Consider the following 19967-nt stretch of genomic DNA (forward strand, 5'->3'; position numbering starts at 1 on the left):
AAAAATACACTTATCTATGGGATATCTACGTTACATGCTTGGATAAGATTTCTAGAGTGTCTTTTACATATTTCATACCGACTCGAATTCAAAAAATGAAGAGTTACCAAAGAACTCAAGGCAGTATACGATAACAAAAAGAAATTTATACAGTAATTAATGTTCATAAGGAAGCATCTCCGAGTAGATTTTTCCGCAGTTAGTGGGGCAGGAACATCTACCACCGAAAATGTTTGAAGAAAAGCGTTCTTTGACCCAAAAGAACTAAGCGAAATATTAGGGGTTGATAAAAAAATTATTAATATGTTCAAAAAATCTTAATCAGCAAAAAGTTGTCAGCTAACATTGAATCTAGAGTTATTTAAGCTATACTATAAAACAGTATACCGTCGATATTTAAATCTGTATTATTTGTATAAAATGCTGTCAACAATTTACAAAGTTCTTGCACACGGAGCAGTAGTAATGATAAACTCGCCAGTTCCCTAGGAAGTTTTAGTCGAGGTAGCATCTGTATGGCTAAACAAAAATTACAGACGACATCGTGAACTACATGCTCGTAAATGTTCAAGACAAGCAAATTTAAAGACATCTTTAACCGTGCATTGAGATCATTTGATCCTTATTATTAATTCTATCTCCTTGGAACCTAGACGGACAAAGAAAGTTGTGCTCAAACTTCCAAAAAAAGTAAAGAGTTCTTTAATTTTAGATGAGGACAATAAGGAATCAATAAAACTGACAGAACTAGAATCCTCAGACTTAGAATTATCGGAGCCAAAAGAAAATATTAACTTGATGAAATGTTGAAATAAGGAAGGATTTAGAAGCAACTAATGAAGATTATTTGGAAGATGAAAACATTGACGTGTGAAATAAATATAGCAATATTAAAAGAAAAAATTATAAAAAATTATCACTTTGAAGAAAGTTTTTTAAATTTTCTCTTTTTAAAAACTAAAACAAGTTTGTATCCTTTTGTAGAGGTACTAGTGTCCGCTTAGGTATTTATGGCCTACACAGTTTACTAATTAGGTCTGTGAGGGTAATGTTTACAAGTTACCTGCTCCAACAAAACAATATAATTGATAATAAAGTTTTTTGATAAGGACTTCTTGGGGCAACTAATTAAAGTTTAAAAAAAAATTTATAATAAAAAAATTGCGGAGAAAACGTAATAAAAATCTTTTTATATACCGTCTCCTAAGGTTTTTAATTTTTAAATTGTTATATCTCAAAACTCAAAAATGTAGAGATGGAATAAGATAATTCTAATTTCGCGTAATACCATTAATTTAAATTTAATTCGTCGGAAACGGAATTTTTTATAAATAATAATAAAAAAATATGGAGTTTTAAAATCATTAGCGTAATTATTAATAAAATTTAAAGTTTTTTTCAAATCAAATTTTTTCTGCATATTATGTTTATTTTTTTTTCGGGGGGAGGAGGGGGGTTTGACCAGAAAATGTCACCATTGACCCACTGCGCAACCCACTGTGCAATGTCAGTGCAAAGACCAGTATTTTTTTAAATGTTTTAGAAGAAAAATATTTCAGAAAATATTCTTGTCTGTCTAAAGAGACTGGCAAAATATTTTGATGAAGTTTTTAAAATTTGAACAAGTTTTTACCCTGCGATAACAATTTTAAATCATAAAAAACAAAGCAATTTTCAAATTTAATAAAATCAAAGTACGAATACATTAGGTAACATAAAAACTTAACCAAACTATTCTAGCTCTTAAAAAACATCTATGCTTTTACTTTTTTAATTAAAGAAATACAACAAAATAACATTTAAACAACACTTAATATATATATATATATATATATATATATATATATATATATATATAATATATATATATATATATATATATATATATATATATATATATATATATATATAATATATATATATATATATATATATAAATATATATATATATATATATATATATATATATATATATATATATATATATATATATATATATATATATATATATATATATATATATATATATATATATATTAATGATAGGTTTTGTTAATAACAGTTCATTATATTCTACAAACATGTTATCATGTGATGTGGATAGTATAAGCACTTTCACTACTTTTTTAAAGCCTCAGCATTTTTAAGAAAAAATTTCGGGTGCCCAAATATCTAACTAGATCATGAGTAGTGATCCCTAAGAATTATTTTATCGCAATTTTGGATACAGCATAGTTATTCTTGAAAATATTCCAATTTTCGCTTAAAGTGCTTATAATACCCTTATCAACTCTAAATCTATTTTTTAATGCAAAAGTTTCTTAATAGTTTCTTAAGTTTCATATTATTAAATAAAAAGTAAATGTAAATAAAAGTCAATAGACTGAATGAAAAAATTCCATCTTAAAGTTTTTAATTCGTTTACTTGTATTATTGCAATATATTTATAAATATGCATTTAGATGGCAATCAAAATTAAAATTCCATTTAATTTGGGTGCATATTAAATATTCATCTAAGCTGCTTTTCTCCATAATAAATGCTTTTAAATTTCATGATATTTTCATACGATATGTACTAAAAAATACCTGCATGATGTAAGTAAAAAATTAGGAAATATTTTTCCTAATAACTTCTAATATATTTCTTGTTGAAAAGCAACATTGTGTTAAAGGATTTTTGTGATTTTTGGGCTTCTATTATTTGTTTCATTATAAACAAGTTTCTTATTAAAAAAACGTGTATAGCACAGAGTTTTGATTAAAATAAAAATTCTATTTACGCATACTTATTTAAGATTAAAGAACTATTTTAAGTATTTTGCTAAAGTTTATTAATTTTTTGTTATCCTTGCATTTTTTATAAAAAGAAATTATTTTGCACTTAGTTAGTTTTCGATTATTTACTCTAGCTGACATCTGCGCCACCTGCTCTAAATCTGGTTTGGGTACAGGTGAAAGATCTTTTAGTTGTGAAACTGATGTGAATAATTTCAAAGCAAAAATAAAAGTAGACATAAAAACTTGTAGAAATGATCCTCTGATAAAATTTCGTTTTGAAATTCCTGAACTAAGTATTGATTATGAAACTCAGGTGCATGCTTCTCAAGATATTGAAATACCTGGACTATCATTAGGTAGCTTAGCTGGTTTATATATGCGAGTAAACTTGGAGGATGACCATTATAGAAATATAAAATTGAAGGTGATATTTTTTTATAATTCTAAAGTTGTGTAAATAAGCTCTTTATTTATGAGTTTTATACATAAAAAATGAAGAGGATGGGAGAATGGGAAAAAGCTGCATTAAAGGTTTGTTAAACATTTGTTTAATATAAAAATGTTGATTTTTAAAAAAAAAATTTTCTGCAACTTTGATTTTAATGTATTAATCAAAACCCACTTAATTATTTAAATATTGCTATAAATGTGCTCCAAAAAAACTAGTTTTACTAATATCTATATATATATATATATATATATATATATATATATATATATATATATATAATATATATATATATATATATATATATATATATATATATATATATATATATATTTATTTATTTATATATATATGTATATATATATAAATATATAAATATGTATATATATAAACGATCTATTAAACGAACGTATTCACTTTTTCAAACAGTAAAGCTTTCATAACACTTTAATTACTCGATTATTATTATATATTCTATTTTACCAATTTTGATAAAAAAAAAATGTGACAAAGTATCTGACTTTATTTTTCTGCCTTAAAAAAATGCATTTTTTGGCTTCAAAAAATCTATTTTTTCGCTTTTTCTTTGGCCCCGTTTTCATTCTGAAATTCTTTTTTAAATTGCTGTCTGGTTAAAACACCATAGTTTAATTTTACAATCCTCCTCTTAGTTTTCTGTTGAAATGGTTTGGTACTTGAAGAATATCCTGAATTGATTTAGATATTTTTGTCATAGGTTTAAATAGAAATGGGACAAAGGTATTTGTCATAGTAGGAGACAAATAACTTAAATTTAAATATTTAACCGTGAGTATGTTTACCTGCTGTTGTATAATAAGCAAATTTAAAGTAGAAATGCCATCATTTTTTTTTGTTGCATGATCTCAAACACTTCTTCTTGCTATGTTTATTAGACTCCAGCTAGTGTCTAATAAACAAAGAATAAAATGTTGAAACTTAATTGTAATTATATAATATAAAATAATTTATAATTTAACCAGTTAATTACTTTCAATAATTTTAAACTTCAAAAATGTAATATTGAAGACCGCTTATAAAAAAAACTTAGTTGAATTTTACTGATATTTAATCATATTCAAACTTATTTTAATCTAATTCAATATATTTTCTTTAAATAATAAAAATATAAATTACTTTGTATTTTAAAAAATAAAGAATATATCAATTAAAAGTACTTATAACGTCTTAAAATAGCGGTGCAATAAATAAGCACTATATCGATATGGTGAAGCTTTTCAAAACTCAAATAATATATATAACGAACAACACACAACTTTGCATATAAGACATTTAAACGCTTCTTCTTTTGGTCTTAACTTTTTATTACTTTTGAGGCGGTTCACAGAGAATTAAATTTGTCAAACAAATCATACGTTCACTAAAAAAAATATTTTTGTTAGTATTTTGATAAATACTGATAACATTTAAAGAGAACAGTATGAGTTTGTGGTAGTGTTAAACCTAACTTAAAGAAATAAAATTTCCATGTTGGAATTTGGATTGAACCCCAAATTTACTTGATGGTTGCTTTAACAAAAATTGATGATACCTATTCTATTTGATTTTTGATTGACTTTAAAACATTTCATTCTCTCTGTGTACTGTTACTGAGGATATTAATTAAAAAATAGTTTGCTAATTACAGTATCATTGCCCTGCGTTAAGTAGTGAAAAGTGTATAAAAAGCTCACATTCATCAAAACAAAATTAGTTTGTTAGAAAATTAAACTTTCCATAACTTTATCCATAAATAACAATAAAAAGAAAACATCACAAATATGTAAACTTTGTATGCAATCGCATTTTCTTTATCATTGGTAAGAAGGAATTTAACTTATTTTTGTTGCTTTTTTATAGTATGATTTTTATTTTTTATAATAGTTTGTTTCTATAAATTGATGGATTTTCATTAACGATTGTTTTATTTATTCCAAACTTTAGTACTTGTGTAATGAATTATGAAGGATGATTTTTGAAACTATGAATAATGATTGAAAACTATGAAATTGTTTGAAACTATGAATATTGAATTCGAAAATTTCAACCTCTAATTCATAGCATATAAACTATCCCTAACTTGTGAAAAAACTAGCTTTACTCTTTTTCATAAAACAAACAAAAAAACGATCAATTAATCTTCCATTAAAGCTGCCTAAACTGCTTGTTAATAAAAATAAAATTAAACGTTGATAAATATACAAAATTATTGGGCGTACCTTTTTTCATGGAGATACTATATTGGTCTTGTTGAAACAAAAGTTTTCTCTGTAATAGGTGTTTTGTATAAGTCGAGACCTTTTCTCGATAATAAATCACGTAATATTCTTTACTTTAGTCTTGTTTATAGTCAGCTTTTGTACGCAAATTTTGTATGGGCTAGCAACCATAACATCAAATTACTCAAATTGCCAAGTCTGAAAAACCATGCATGCAAAGCAATTAATTATTTGAATAGTATAATAAACCCGGCCCCAATGATGAAAAGCATGATCGTTCTATATATTGAGAAATTTAATACATAACAGATATTAACTTTTATGTATAAGTGTAAAACAATCTACTACCAAGCGTTTTTTCAGATATTTTCTTGATATCTTTTTCTGAAAAATATAATCTGTGTTCAAATACCTGGTACAACTTTAACTTAGGGAAAAATTACAGCAGTCAAGTTTTCTAATTACAAAACGTGGTCCATCAATATGGAATCATTTCAAAAATAAAAACATAATTTACAATACTTGTTTTCAGATTTTTGAGTTTTTTATTCTGCTATTTTTTTTTTCTTATTTGTTTTAATATCTTTTCTTTTCAATTTTTTACACTAAAAAAAATACGAAGTTTGTTTTATTAAATTTTTATTTTACTTTAAAAATTAAAGTGTTTTTTTTAATGAATGACTAACTCTACTACTAGTCCGAAATGGTTCAAAGCTTGAGCTTGAGTTTCCGAAGAAACCCTTTGGGGGGATTAAAGTACACATGCTTCCATTTCAAAAAATGCAAAAATTGAAATCAAACTATTTCGTACGAGAAAGAAAATTGATTTTGAACTTTTAACATTGTCGGTTGAACTTTTAACATTGTCGGAAAAAATGTCGGTTGACATAATTATTGAAAAAATTGATTTTCACTCATTCTAAACTGGAAATACCATCCAAATGCTTCTATTTGTAGCATATTAGAGTGTTTAGAAATTAACTTTTATGTTATTGTATTCAAAAGTTTATAAAAATTATTCTTTTTATTAAGATTTTCACTCATACCTAAAAAATCTAGTATAAGAATGTTAATATTCAAAGATCCTAAATTTTCAATGTATATTTTTTAACACCTTATTTGTAAGTTCAAAGCATAAGTAATTATAACAGGACAGAAATAATGCTTTTTGAATTAAGCTAAAATTGGTAAATTTGTAGTTTGCTCAATGTCATAACAAGGGTGGCAATCTGGCTAAATGTTTTTTTCTCTTCTTTCGGGAAAAGGCATTGACCCTTAGTTACTTTGGTATATGAATTGTGTCAAATCAAGTTATTTTATTAAAAATGTCTAACTTAGCTAAATCCCATAATGATTGCAGAAAAGCTGTTTGTTTTCTTTGTATGAGAAAGTCTGAAAGAGTTTTAATCTCCTTTTTGATTGAGCGAGTCAAAGAAATATTTTCTGATGAAATTGATTTTGCCAATCAAAGGCTTTCCTTGGGAGTTTGTGATTTTTGTAATTTTGTAATTTTGACCAAATTGAAACCCATCCCTTAACAAGAGGCCAGGACTGTGATTGTCTCATTTGCAAAATTGGCCACCTCAAGGTAAATGAGAGACACCCCTTGGAAACATCAAGAATTCGATCATCATCATCATCATCAAAATCTGAGAAAAGATATTCATACTGCTTAAAATCATTAGAAGAGGTTTTCCACACACTTGCAGTAAATCTACCTTCAGAGAGAATACGAAGCTGCTTGCATCTAAGGATTTGAAGGTTGGAGAGCAGATTGTATTATCTGTAATTTGTTCAAAAGATGCAACTCCCCATGGAACCATCAAAATAAGAAGATCTGGGGGTGAAAGACCATTGCCAAAACACAAGGTATTGTTTTAGAAGATTTTTTTTACTTTTTATAATACAGATATATTTGTAGTTTAACCTATTGATTTTAAGCAAAAAAACTAATATTATGATTTTTTATCAACTTCCCATGGACAAGCCTTTGTTTAAAAGAATACAATAATACTTATCTTTGTACCAAACTGATGAAAAGAGAAAGAAAATTTTACATAGAATGGACTATTTCATTTTTCTCACTTCTACTACGTTTTTAGGCCCTGCATGTCAAAAGGAACTCTTCAAAAAAGAGTTGGCTGCCCTAAATTTAGTACATGTGCAATCTATCACAAGATTGTCAAATACAGGAATTAAAAAAACTTGCTACAACTCTCAAAACTCTCAAGAATTAAAATCCAAAATAGTTGAGACTAACTGTCGTGAGAAATTCTCTCAACTTGGTAAGCAGCTTATAGATGCTTATCATGATCAAAATAAAATCAGTCATCAAACAGTGGTCAACTACAAAGAACTCTCTGCATTTACAAATGAAATTTTGAAGAGAAGACATGTCTTTACTGATCATATAGTAAAACTTGGCATAGATGGAGGTGGAAGTTTTCTTAAAATCGCCCTTGGAATCCAGGAGGATCTATTATTTCAACCACTCTGTCCACCTAAAAGAAAGTTTTCGACTTCTCAGCTTGGAAAGGACAGTAGTGTTAAACGTCAATTACTTGAAGTCATTGCTAACGATATTCCAGAAAATTATGAAAATCTGAGAACAATCCTGAACCTAATTACACTAAACAATGTGAAATACTTTTTTTCATGTGAAATGAAAGTAGCTAACATCCTATGTGGATTGCAGTCACATGCTAGTATCCATCCATGCACATGGTGTGATATAGACTCCAAGAATCTGTCCTTGAAAGGCAATCTTCGCACTTTTGGAACACTACGGAAGTGTTTCAAAGCATCGGACAAATTTTAAAAGTCCCTCTCATCACCCAGAATATGGAATGAAATTGGAAGCATCAGTGGTCGAATTTAACAGCAAACAATGTAAAAACGTAAAAAGAAATAATCAATGTGATTTTTAATTATTTGGAAGAATAAATGTGAATTAAAATTGTTTAGTGTTGATCGTTTTAACTTAACTGTGATAAAAAAGACTCAATATTATGAATATTATGCTTTTGTTATATTCAAACAAAAATTCTACAACTACCACTTAGTAAACTAATATTTTTTAATTTAATTTTAATATTTTTTTTAATCTAAGGATTTTCCTAAACCCATACACATAATAACGGAATGTTCCTGCACACAAATATGCTACATATAGAAATATTTGGATGGTATTTCCAGTTTAGAATGAGTAAAAACCATTTTTTTCAATTATTATGTCAATCGGCATTTCTTCAAAAAATGTTAAAAATTTAAAATCAATTTTCTTTCTCGGAAAAAATAGTATGATTTCAATTATTTGCATTTTTTGAAATGGAAGCAAGTGCACTTTAATCCCCCCAAAGGGTTTCTTCGGAAGGTCAAGTTCAAGTTTTGAGCCATTTCGAACTAATGTGTCTATGAAACGCATTACCTTCTTTGAGTCCCTGACTGATTATAACAGTATATATATGTATATATATATATATATATATATATATATATATATATATATATATATATATATATATATATATATATATATATATATATATACATATATATATATATATATATATATATATATATATATATATATATATATATATATATATATATATATATATATATATATATATATATATATATATATATATATATATAAATTAGTAAAAAACACTTATCTAACTTATATCTTCTACTTTAAGTTTCACCATTGCTGGATAATCAGGAAGAGTTACTAATTCTCAAAAAAAAACAATTTATAGAAAAAAATATTTTTCAGGAATTATAAATTATTATAAAAAATTTTTTAATTACTATATTTTTTTTGTTAACGGAAAGTTACAGGAAGTAATTATTAAATAATTTTCTTTGAAATGGGAATAGTTTAATTTGGCCATTTGTTTTTATAAATTTTTAAGAGGTATTCATTTTCGTGCCTACATTTAGAAATTAATTCAGACTTTTTATTAAATAAATTTTCTTGAAATGACTAATTATTTCAAATTTTTCTTGCAAACATAGTATACGTTTTTTGGAAATGTTATTATAGGCAGAGGCAGATTTTAGAATAGACCATTGTAAATTAAAATTTTTATTTTTTTCTTTTAAATGCCAAATATATTTTAACAGCATAGTCTCTTTTAAATGTTTTTTGTGTTTAAACGATTGTTTGTGGTTGGCATAACGTTTTTTCCATTCCCCTCGGTTAAGCCAATTTTTTCTTAGAATCTGAAAAAAATAAAACCTTTTAATTGAAAAAAAACAATATGAAAATTATGGATTCAAAACAAAAAACGCACCACCATTTATTTCTAACCTGGAAAATTTTTGAAAATGATTTATTACACTTAATTAAAACTATAAAATTTCAAAACATAAATAATGAATTCCAAAAACAATTAAAACTAGACATTAATAATATAAAATTGAACCCTAATATTTTAGTTTTTGCTGACAAAACAAGCAACATTTACCAAATTACCCCAGAAACTCATCAAAAAATACTGCACGATAATATTTCTAATAATTATACAAAAGCACCAAAAAATTTGGAAAACGCCATTAATTTAGAAGCTCAAAACATCGCCAAAAATATTAATTTAGATGCGAGAATTGAATCAGTTGCACCAGCGCAAGCGTTTGTTTCTCTAAAAGATCACAAACCAAATTTTCAAAATGAACTCCCTTGTAGGCTATTAGTACCCTCAAAAAGTGAACTAGGGCACGTTAGTAAAATAAAACTAGACAAAATTAATAACTCTATTCGGAAAAAATTAGGTTTACATCAGTGGAAAAATACCACTGATGTTATAGATTGGTTTTCTAAAATCAAAAGGAACTCTTCAAAAAAGAGTTGGCTGCCCTAAATTTAGTACATGTGCAATCTAACACAAGATTGTCAAATACAGGAATTAAAAAAACTTGCTACAACTCTCAAAACTCTCAAGAGTTAAAATCCAAAATAGTTGAGACCAACTGTCGTGAGAAATTCTGTCTGTAAAAGATCACAAACCAAATTTTCAAAATGAACTCCCTTGTAGGCTATTAGTACCCTCAAAAAGTGAACTAGGGCACGTTAGTAAAATAAAACTAGACAAAATTAATAATTCTCTTCGGAAAAAATTAGGTTTACATCAGTGGAAAAATACCACTGATGTTATAGATTGGTTTTCTAAAATTAACAATAAAAATGAGTGCACATTTATACAATTTGATATTATTGATTTTTACCCCTCAATTACAGCAGAAATTTTAGATAAAACAATAAAATTTGAAAAGTCCCAGTTAGAAATTACTGAGGACACTATCCGTATAATTAAGTACTGCAGAAAAAATTTACTCTATTTTGATAAAGAAACGTGGAAGATAAAAACCACGCACGAATGCTTTGATTTAACAATGGGAAGTTACGACGGAGCAGAAGTTGCGAATTTGTAGGTTTATATATTTTAAATACCGCAGCTAAAATAATCCAAATTAATCAATTAGGTCTTTATCGCAACGACGGTTTAATAATAATGCATAAAAAATCAGGGCAACAACTCGATAAAATTAGAGAAGATATTATTAAAGTTTTTAAAAATATTGGCTTCCAAATTGAAATAAATATAAATTTAACTCTCAAAAAGTTCCTATAAGCCCTACAAAAAACCTAATGACGATTTATTGTATATTAATGTGAATTCGAACCATCCCCCTCAAATTCTAAAACAAATTCCAATTTCAATTAACAATAGGCTTAACCAAAACTCTTATAATGAAAATATTTTTAACTCCTCTAAACGCGTTTCTGAAGATATCCTTAAAAAAAGTGGCTTTCGAAATATCGAGCTAAAATTTGAAAAGAAAATTGGAAAAAAGCGTAATAGAAATAGAAACATAATTTGGTTCACCCCCGTACAGCAAAAATGTTTCAACAAATATAGGTAAAATTTTTCTAAAATTAGTAGACAAACATTTTTCTCCCTCTCATAAATTACATAAGATTTTTAACTGAAATGCCATTAAAGTAAGTTATATATGTACAAAAAATTTCGAAAGAATTATAAAAGGCCTCAACTACGCGTTAATTAATAAAAATGAACATATAAAAGAAAAAAACACTGATTATTGTAATTGTAAACAAAAAATAGATTGCCTTCTAAATGGGAAATGCCTTTCGAAAAATATAATTTACAAGTGCAATGTTTCCTTACAAAACAACCATGATAAACAATATATTGGCTTATAATAATTTATAACTTCCTGAAAAATATTTTTTTCTATAAATTGATTTTTTTTTGAGATTTAGTAACTCTTCCTGATGATCCAGCAATGGTGAAACTTAAAGTAGAAGATAAAAGTTAGATAAGTGTTTTTTACTAATTTATTATTGCTCTGTTTTTTAAGAACATTGAGCACTCTATTTGTAAAATACACTAACAAAATTTATAAATATATATATATATATATATATATATATATATATATATATATATATATATATATACATAAATGTACATAATAAAAAAAAATTAAAAATGTTTTTTATCAAGGTATGTATGTTTAAGATGTTATTTATTTTTTACATGATTATATGAAAAAATTGTAATATTGTTTAATCAACGAAATAAAAGTTAATAGATATAATCCATTCAAATGAAGTGCAAAAACACATGTAATCATTATTTACAAGAACAAAACCAAAATTTTGATGATTTTGATCAGAACTATATTCCAGAAGATATTATTATTTATGAGAATGTTTAAACTCAAATAGTGAATCCAGTGGGAAGTTATCTCAATATTTGGATGTAAGCCCAGTACTATTTCAAATAAATAAAACACCACTACGTATGCTTGGCGAAGAAATTAAGAAATACCTAAAGCGAAAATACTGTTAGACGACCTTATTGCATTATGTTGTTGACAAAAACTAGAAAGTAGTTCTGATTGAATTAGTTCGATATAGTAACTTATACAAAAAAAGCGATACTTTGATCCAACTTGCACTGTGCTAGTTATATATAACTAGCATATCCATAATGTTAACTAGCTTAACACTAATTTACATCATGACAATTAGATATAACTTTCATGATGTAATCTGTTCTTAATAATTGAAGATTCTCACCTTTGCACTTTATACTGTCTGCAGAGGTGAGAATCTTTAATTATTAAGAACAGATCACAACAAGCTATCAAAAGGAAGGGATCAATGCGGTCGTGAGAGTGGAGTTACAAAAAAAATCGTAAACAGTTTCAATGAATTAGGAAACAACTTGACTACAACAATAGACGTTAAAAATTAATGTAGATAAAACATTGTTATAAAATGAAGCTATCAGGAATGTTAGTTCGTACAGAGCCGACGATACGGGTTTCAAAGTGGAGGGAAACAAACTTCAGTTTCTAAAAAATATGCTCTATATCTAGAAGTTTCTAAATTAAAAAAAAAAAAAGAAAAGAGTCTTTAGAAAAAAAGTGGGTGGACCAGTGTCCTTTGCCTTCCTCCCCCCTTCCCCCAATGTCATTGGCTTATTCTTATCATTCAATACAGTATTTTGCAAAACATGAAATTATTGAGATAAACATGTTGTGTTTCTCAATTACATATAGCGATTTCTTAATTACAACTTTCATCTCCTCGATTACATCTGGAAAAGATGAAGATCCAAAAGTCCAAATAATCTAGTTTAATTTAGTAGGGACCTGATAGTTAACCTAATTAATTATTTATGATCAGAAAATAAAGAAGGAATTAAGATCTTTAAAATTGGAACTTAGAAATTCATAAAATATAAGTGGAAAGGGTATGTTACTAAAAAAAAAACTCGTATTTTTCCTGCAATTAAAAAAAAAGAGCTGAGAATATTGTGCGACTTTAAAAAATACATGCCTTAGTCTAATTTGAAATGCTTTCATGTCAAAATAAAAGTATGGAAACTTTAAAAGGGAAAAAAAAATTAACTTTACCATTTAAAATTTCATCGGGCAGAATTCTACTCATTAACAGAGGCGGTTCTACTAAAGAGGGGGTGTGGGGGTGTCTTGTGGAAGGCAATTTTCAAGTTATAGTTGGATTTTAGAGCAATATAGTTGGCTAGTTAGGTATTTGACACATTTTATTTAGGTTTTTTTTTGGTTTTGAGGATCTTTCTTTATTTTTTCAAGAAATCAGTCGGCACTTTTTGGGGATTTGCCCCCTCCACCCCTCGTTTTTTTCCTAAAATCATCTCTTTTCACTGAGAAATAGTTTTTTTTTATAAAATTAATAAATAAGGTCATTTAGTAGATTGTTTACAATAATGTATGTATGTATATGTATATTAGAGCAGCCGTGGCGCAGTAGTAGAGCAGTTGTCTCAGAAACATAGAAACTTCTTATTAAATGCACATCCACGGTGCTCTGCGATAAGAGCGAAATGATATATATATATATATATATATATATATATATATATATATATATATATATATATATATATATATATATATATATATATATATATATATATATGTTATTTTAGTTAAGCTTTATAATTTTTCTTATAAATTAAGAGTAATAACCTTTTATTCTTGAAATTGTGAAAATTTAGTTATTGTACTACGAAAATTTTTTTTAGGTACTTTTGCTTGCTAAACTTTTTATACCCACATCACTGAAAATACCATTACTTGAGGAGACTATCAGCGACTCAGATTGTAACAGTAAGATAAATAGTTAAATATAAAATTTAAATAGTAATTTTAAAACTATTAACTATAAAGTTTATTAAGATTAGTATAAAATAACGGGCACATAAATGTCAGATAAAGTTGATCTGGATTTTTCAGGAACCACCTGCTAATCATAAATGTTTTTACAAATCGCTAAGGATTTTTCTAATCAAGTAAATAATAATTTTTTATGAGGATGTCCAGAAACTTTTAAACTTTCCTCTTTGTTTTGTTGACAAACCTAGATAAATGCACCATTCTTTTTACATATTTAAAAAAGACCATCTAATCTCTTAAGTTTGCCATAGGCAATACTTGAAGTTTAAAGTTTTGCTCTCGGTATATTTTCTTTAAAAAATTTTTTTAATCCTTTTACCAAATTAACTGTCTGAATAAGTTTAATGGATTATGAAATTTTTCAAAAAGATTTTACCTAAGAAAACTGTGGTCTTTTAAAAAAAGTAAAAATTTGGCAGTTTTAAGGAAATTTTTTTGATTTAATTGTTGACAAGGAAGAGAGAGGATGGAGGATTTTGGCAAAGAAAAATTATTTTCAAAAATGTTACTTTTTTGATAAATTTAATTACTTAAAAAACGAAAATTAGGCAGCGTTTCGATTCCTGTGTTACATTTGACATCTCCACGGGAAGATGTTGAGTCTAAGATATAAGATTTAGATTTGTTTGTTGAAAAATATGTTAATAAATCAAAAATGTATTTATAGTTTAACTTTTTAATCCCGTTTTTTGTTTAATGTTAGAAAAAGTCTTTGTAAATATTTAAATAATCTTTAAAGTGTTATATTAATTTGAAATATCTTCATATTTTAAAGGTGTAAGATGTGTATAGAAAGTTGTAAGCCCTATATGTTTAGAGTAAAATATGTTCTTTAGTTAAAAGATTATTAAATATTTTAATTCTATGCATTTTACTTTTATTTGCTAATTTGTTGTTGTTGTAAACTAGCCTAATTAAAATATTTTTTCATTTTAATTTTAATTTTTTGGCTAGAGGTAATCAAATGTTGACATAATTTTATAAAAAGGGTCTCTGGAAATTTGCCCAGCGGTTGACAAGGAGTGAGGTAAAAAATTACCAAATATTTATTGATATAATTAATGGACACCCCCTTAAATTAAAATCTACTATGGCTTTAGAAAATTAAATATAGATCAATATTTAACATGACATTTTATTAGTGTACGGCTGTTTTATTCTTAGGTCTCAATTTTTTGGCAATTAAATTAATATTGTTAAATGTAAACAATCATTTGTAACGTTTTATTGTTTTGCATAGAACTAATATTTTAAAATGCTTTAAACTGTTGCCTGAACCTTTTTTCATATATATATTTTTATTTTGAAGCAACAGAATGGAGCAATCTTTTTTGTTAAACCATTTTTTTGTAACAAGTTGTAGGTAACTTATTTAGCTAGCAATCCTCAAGGGATTTGTGTCGTAACTCTTACAGATTTTTTTTTTTTTTATTTTTCATTTTATTTTCGTTATTTTACACATTTTACAATGTTATCTATAAATTTAAACAAATATATATAATTACAAGCTGACTGGGGCAAGTAGAAGTCAAAATGACTTATCATCAAGCCCCTTTGTGAAATACAAAAAAATACAATTAAGTTTTACATCTTCCAATATTATATAAAAGAGTGAAATTAATAATTTTAAAAAAAAAAAATTTGGTTAGAAATTTTAGAAGGTTAAAAAAGAACTTAAAGTTAAAAAAGAACTTAAAGTTCTTTTTTAACTTTAAGCTTTAAAAAAAAAATGAAATTTAAGATAAAGTTAAATATAAATAACAAATAAAAAATTACAAACCTGTACATATTCGTATACATATTAAAGACAATAAACAAAAAAAAAAAAAAATTAATTCGCTCTATATGCATATACATATTCAATACAATATTAAAATTAAATAAAGTACATAAAAATTTAAAATACAAAATGATTTCGATTTTTTTTAAAAAAATGAGAGAATTTACGTAATGTTTAAATTTAGTAAGTGTTTTTTTATAGTTCTTTTAAATGTAGCAATAGATTTTATTTTTTTCATATTTTTGTCAAGAACCGAATTCCACAAGCGTGGTCCCCGGCATATAGTCGAGAAGTAAGATTTTTTGAGTGATGTTAGTGGGATATAGTAATTACTCACTGAATGTCTTGTTTCATATTTATGATTAATTAGAGTGAAACTTTTAAAAAATATTTTGGAATCATTTCATTTTAGAGTTTAAACATAAATAACAAGTTATGGTATATATTTAGTTTGTATACATTTAGAGCATTTATTTCCTTGAGTAACGGCTCGGCACTTTCGTATCTACTTGCGCCCAAAACTAATCTACATGCTTGCTTTTGTTTTGTATAAATAATTTTTAGAAAAGATAAATGATTGTTTGCCCAGGCAATATTACAATAGTTAATATGACTATGTATAAATGAAAAGTATAAATTTTTTAAACATAAATTATTTAAAAGATGTTTTGTCTTGTACATAATCCCCAGGGTCTTTGAAACTTTGTTCTCGACTAGCTTTATTTGGCTTTTCCGATTTAAATTCTCATCGAAAATTATTCCTAGTATTTTCATTGAAAAAACTCATTTTATTTTAATATTGTTAATTGTTAGTTCAGGTAATTTGAGTGGAAGGTTCTTGGATTTAGATGGCTTAGCAAACAAAATATATTTCGTTTTTTCAATATTTAATGAAAGTTTATTTGCTTCAAACCACTCGTTAAGATATATTAATTCTGTGTTTACAATATAAAAAATATTTTTTAAATTTGAGTCAGAAAAGAAAACATTTGTGTCATCAGCAAAAATAATATAATTAAGTATTTTTGAAGACAAATAAATATCATTAATATAAATTAAAAACAGCAGGGGTCCAAGTATTGATCCTTGGAGAACTCCGCAATTTATTGATTCAAATGGGGAACATGTTAAGTCATATGGTACTCCTTGTTTACGATTTTGTAAATAACATTGCAGCCACTTTAAATTGGAGTGAACTACTCCATAATTGTGTAGTTTATAAATTAGAATCTTGTGGTTGACAATATCAAATGCTTTTGATAGATCTAGAAAATTTCCGAGTGTGTAACTGTCGTTACTAGCTAGCCATTAGTTAATTTTTTTTTTTTTTTTTTAAACATCTTTTCAATTAAATTTAAACATATTTTAAAAAATCTAATTTTTATTACTTCCTTGAACTTTAAAAGAACTTTTAAATAAGACAACTTTTACTCAAGTTATTTAAGCGTGAATTCCATTACTTTACCACTTCATTGTTGTTTTCAAAAGAAGTTTTGTTTGTATCAAATCAAAACTTTGCAATGAACTTCACTGAATTTATTCCAACTTAAGCTAAACTTGTAAAAATGAGTGTTAGCGACTGCAAGAAATTTGCACAAGAAAGTAGAATAAGTTTATTCCAAGAGATGCCACTAATTTGTATTAAACTTTATACAGCAAATGGAACACTGTATTTCCAAGGTTATTTTGGGTTGGTGAAGCAAACATAATTTATTTAACCACTATTACAAACAATCACACGCAGTCCACGCTGTTCCGTTAACTCGCTTACACTATATCACTACCAAATTGTTTTATGTAAAGTTATTGTAAGTGTTAAATGGGCAACTATTGTTGATACTATTAATACAGTTGTTGTTAAATAATGTTTAAATTTTCCGTTTTATTACGACTATTGTTGTTGTTACCTTTATTATAATCATTTATTTTTATAGGTTTATTAAAATTTTGGAATTCTGCAGAAGATTCCTTAAAATATGGTTCAATTGGTGGACTGGTGCTGCTGCTTGGGTTATTTGTTTTGTGCTGTTACTGTTGTTGTTGTAAAAAAAAAAGAGCCAATTCTGCTATGATAATATCTGCAAATACCCTACCAATGTTTGAAAGCAATGTACCTTACAAAATATATAACAATGTTTAAAGTTAATTAACAAAATTAGCTAAAAAGTTCTATTTTCAATTTTACATAAGGGCTAAAAAGGTTAATTATCTAATGCATCAAAAATTTTGTTTTTAATGAGTTTACTTAAAAACTGACAGATATTTGTTAAAGTATTTTTGATATATATTTGTCTCTGTTTAGAGTTTGCATTTTTATATTTTTTTTTATATTGAAATCGTCAAAATAGTTGTTATTCAATTGTGTTTTTTTTAGGTGAAGGGGGGTTGTTGCTTGTTTATAAGGGTTTTTTTTGTTGATAATAACATGTTTTTGTCAAATTTTATTGTTTCGTTTTGTGGGTATTCATAGCATAATTAGTTAGATTTTAAACAACTTTCTGAAGTTTTTTGATGTATTAACATTTGTATAGATTTTTAAGTATTCATTGTCGCTTGTGGAAATAGTTTGAATATAAGACTTAGGACCATTTAAAGTTTAAAATTCACTAAGGGTGTTGCAAAACTTTACAAGAACATCAAATATTATTAAATAAGTGTTAAATCTGTCTCTAAATATAAATTTAATTTAAAACTGTAATCGTTTAAAAATCAGTAACCTATTGTCCTCATATTTGGAATGGTGTGAATGGGGGTGCTAGTTTTGAAGTTTTTGTTATTTCCTCTACCTAATGATGAGGGAGCAATTTTCATCTGTTGACAAGTTTTGTTGCAGTAGCTTTTATGATAAGTTGATTGAAATAAGGATTTTAACATTTTCTTTTCCACAGAGGTTTTAAGAAAATTACATGAAAATTTTTTTACTGTGTGCTGAATCTGCCAAAGAGAGATGCATAGTTAGGGTAAAAAAATTAATAGATTTAACATTGTGTTTTTCTTATAGAGGAAGTGCGACATTTTGTAAAAATACCAACAGTTCTGTTATTTAAAGTTTTAATTTAATGCCCTAGAGTTTTTCGAGACCAATTGTGACGCAAAGATTTGCAATTAAAGACTGAAAAAAACTAACCGCATGCAGAGCCGTCTGGAGAGATTTTAAAGGGGGTAGGGGGGACGTATTTATTTTTTCTCGACTAAGGCCAAAAAAAAGTTTTTTGCCGACTAAATTCTAAAAAAAAAAAATTCCTCGTAAGTTAACAATTGCCGACTCCCACCTATAGATCTAATTTTGCCGACTCCAGTGACAGTATGCCTAGTAAATTTAGTACTAGTAATATTAGTAGGGGAACTAGACACCACACTACTACCCCCCCCCCCATTCCCTCGGGATGCATCTGACCGCAAGTCATTTACCAAAAAAAGTATATAAGAGAATGCATAAAAATTATTTAAAACCTTTAATAGAGAAACATTTTTTTTTAAATTAAGTAATCATGAAAGAAGTTAAATTATTTTTGTTAATAAGTAAATAAAAGGAATTGTATTTGTAATTAATTTTCTCTCTAATATACTCTAAAAAGTTTTTTAAGGTAAGAAAAATAATTCCATTTAATTTAAATTTAGTTTAAAATAAAAATGAATGAATGAATGAAGAAAGATGACTGAATTTAATTTAAAACAAAATTGAAAAAAGACAATATTTTGTAACTTTTTTAAAACATTTTTGCATTGTATTTCGCCAGGGCGAAATTTGTACAAAGTACAAATATCAAATTTCGCTGAACAACTTTATGGAAATTAAGCTTAATGTAGTTCTTATTAATTTAAACTTTCAAAATTTTTAAATGGATTTTAAGACAGAGCTTTAAAATGATTGCGAAAATTTTGTAATGGTTTTAATGAAGGAAAAGTTTTATTAAAAGAAAATAATAGAAAGGTTTTAATAAAAGAAAACATTCATGCATTGGAAC

General features: G+C 26.3%; 1 protein-coding gene across 1 annotated transcript in view; it reads left to right on the forward strand.

The window, feature by feature from the left end:
* The window catches only part of LOC124811127 (uncharacterized), a 33839-nt gene extending 15400 nt beyond the window's left edge, over positions 1–18439 (forward strand). The window contains exons 2-4 of the mRNA XM_065804943.1: positions 2912–3204; positions 14069–14153; positions 17934–18439. Of these exons, the coding sequence (XP_065661015.1) occupies positions 2912–3204; positions 14069–14153; positions 17934–18139 (584 nt within the window). The 3' untranslated portion in view covers positions 18140–18439. The remainder of the gene's footprint in view (positions 1–2911; positions 3205–14068; positions 14154–17933) is intronic.
* Positions 18440–19967: the final 1528 nt, after the last annotated feature.

This window comes from Hydra vulgaris, chromosome 09, assembly GCF_038396675.1.
Source record: "Hydra vulgaris chromosome 09, alternate assembly HydraT2T_AEP".
Classification (NCBI taxonomy): domain Eukaryota; kingdom Metazoa; phylum Cnidaria; class Hydrozoa; order Anthoathecata; family Hydridae; genus Hydra; species Hydra vulgaris.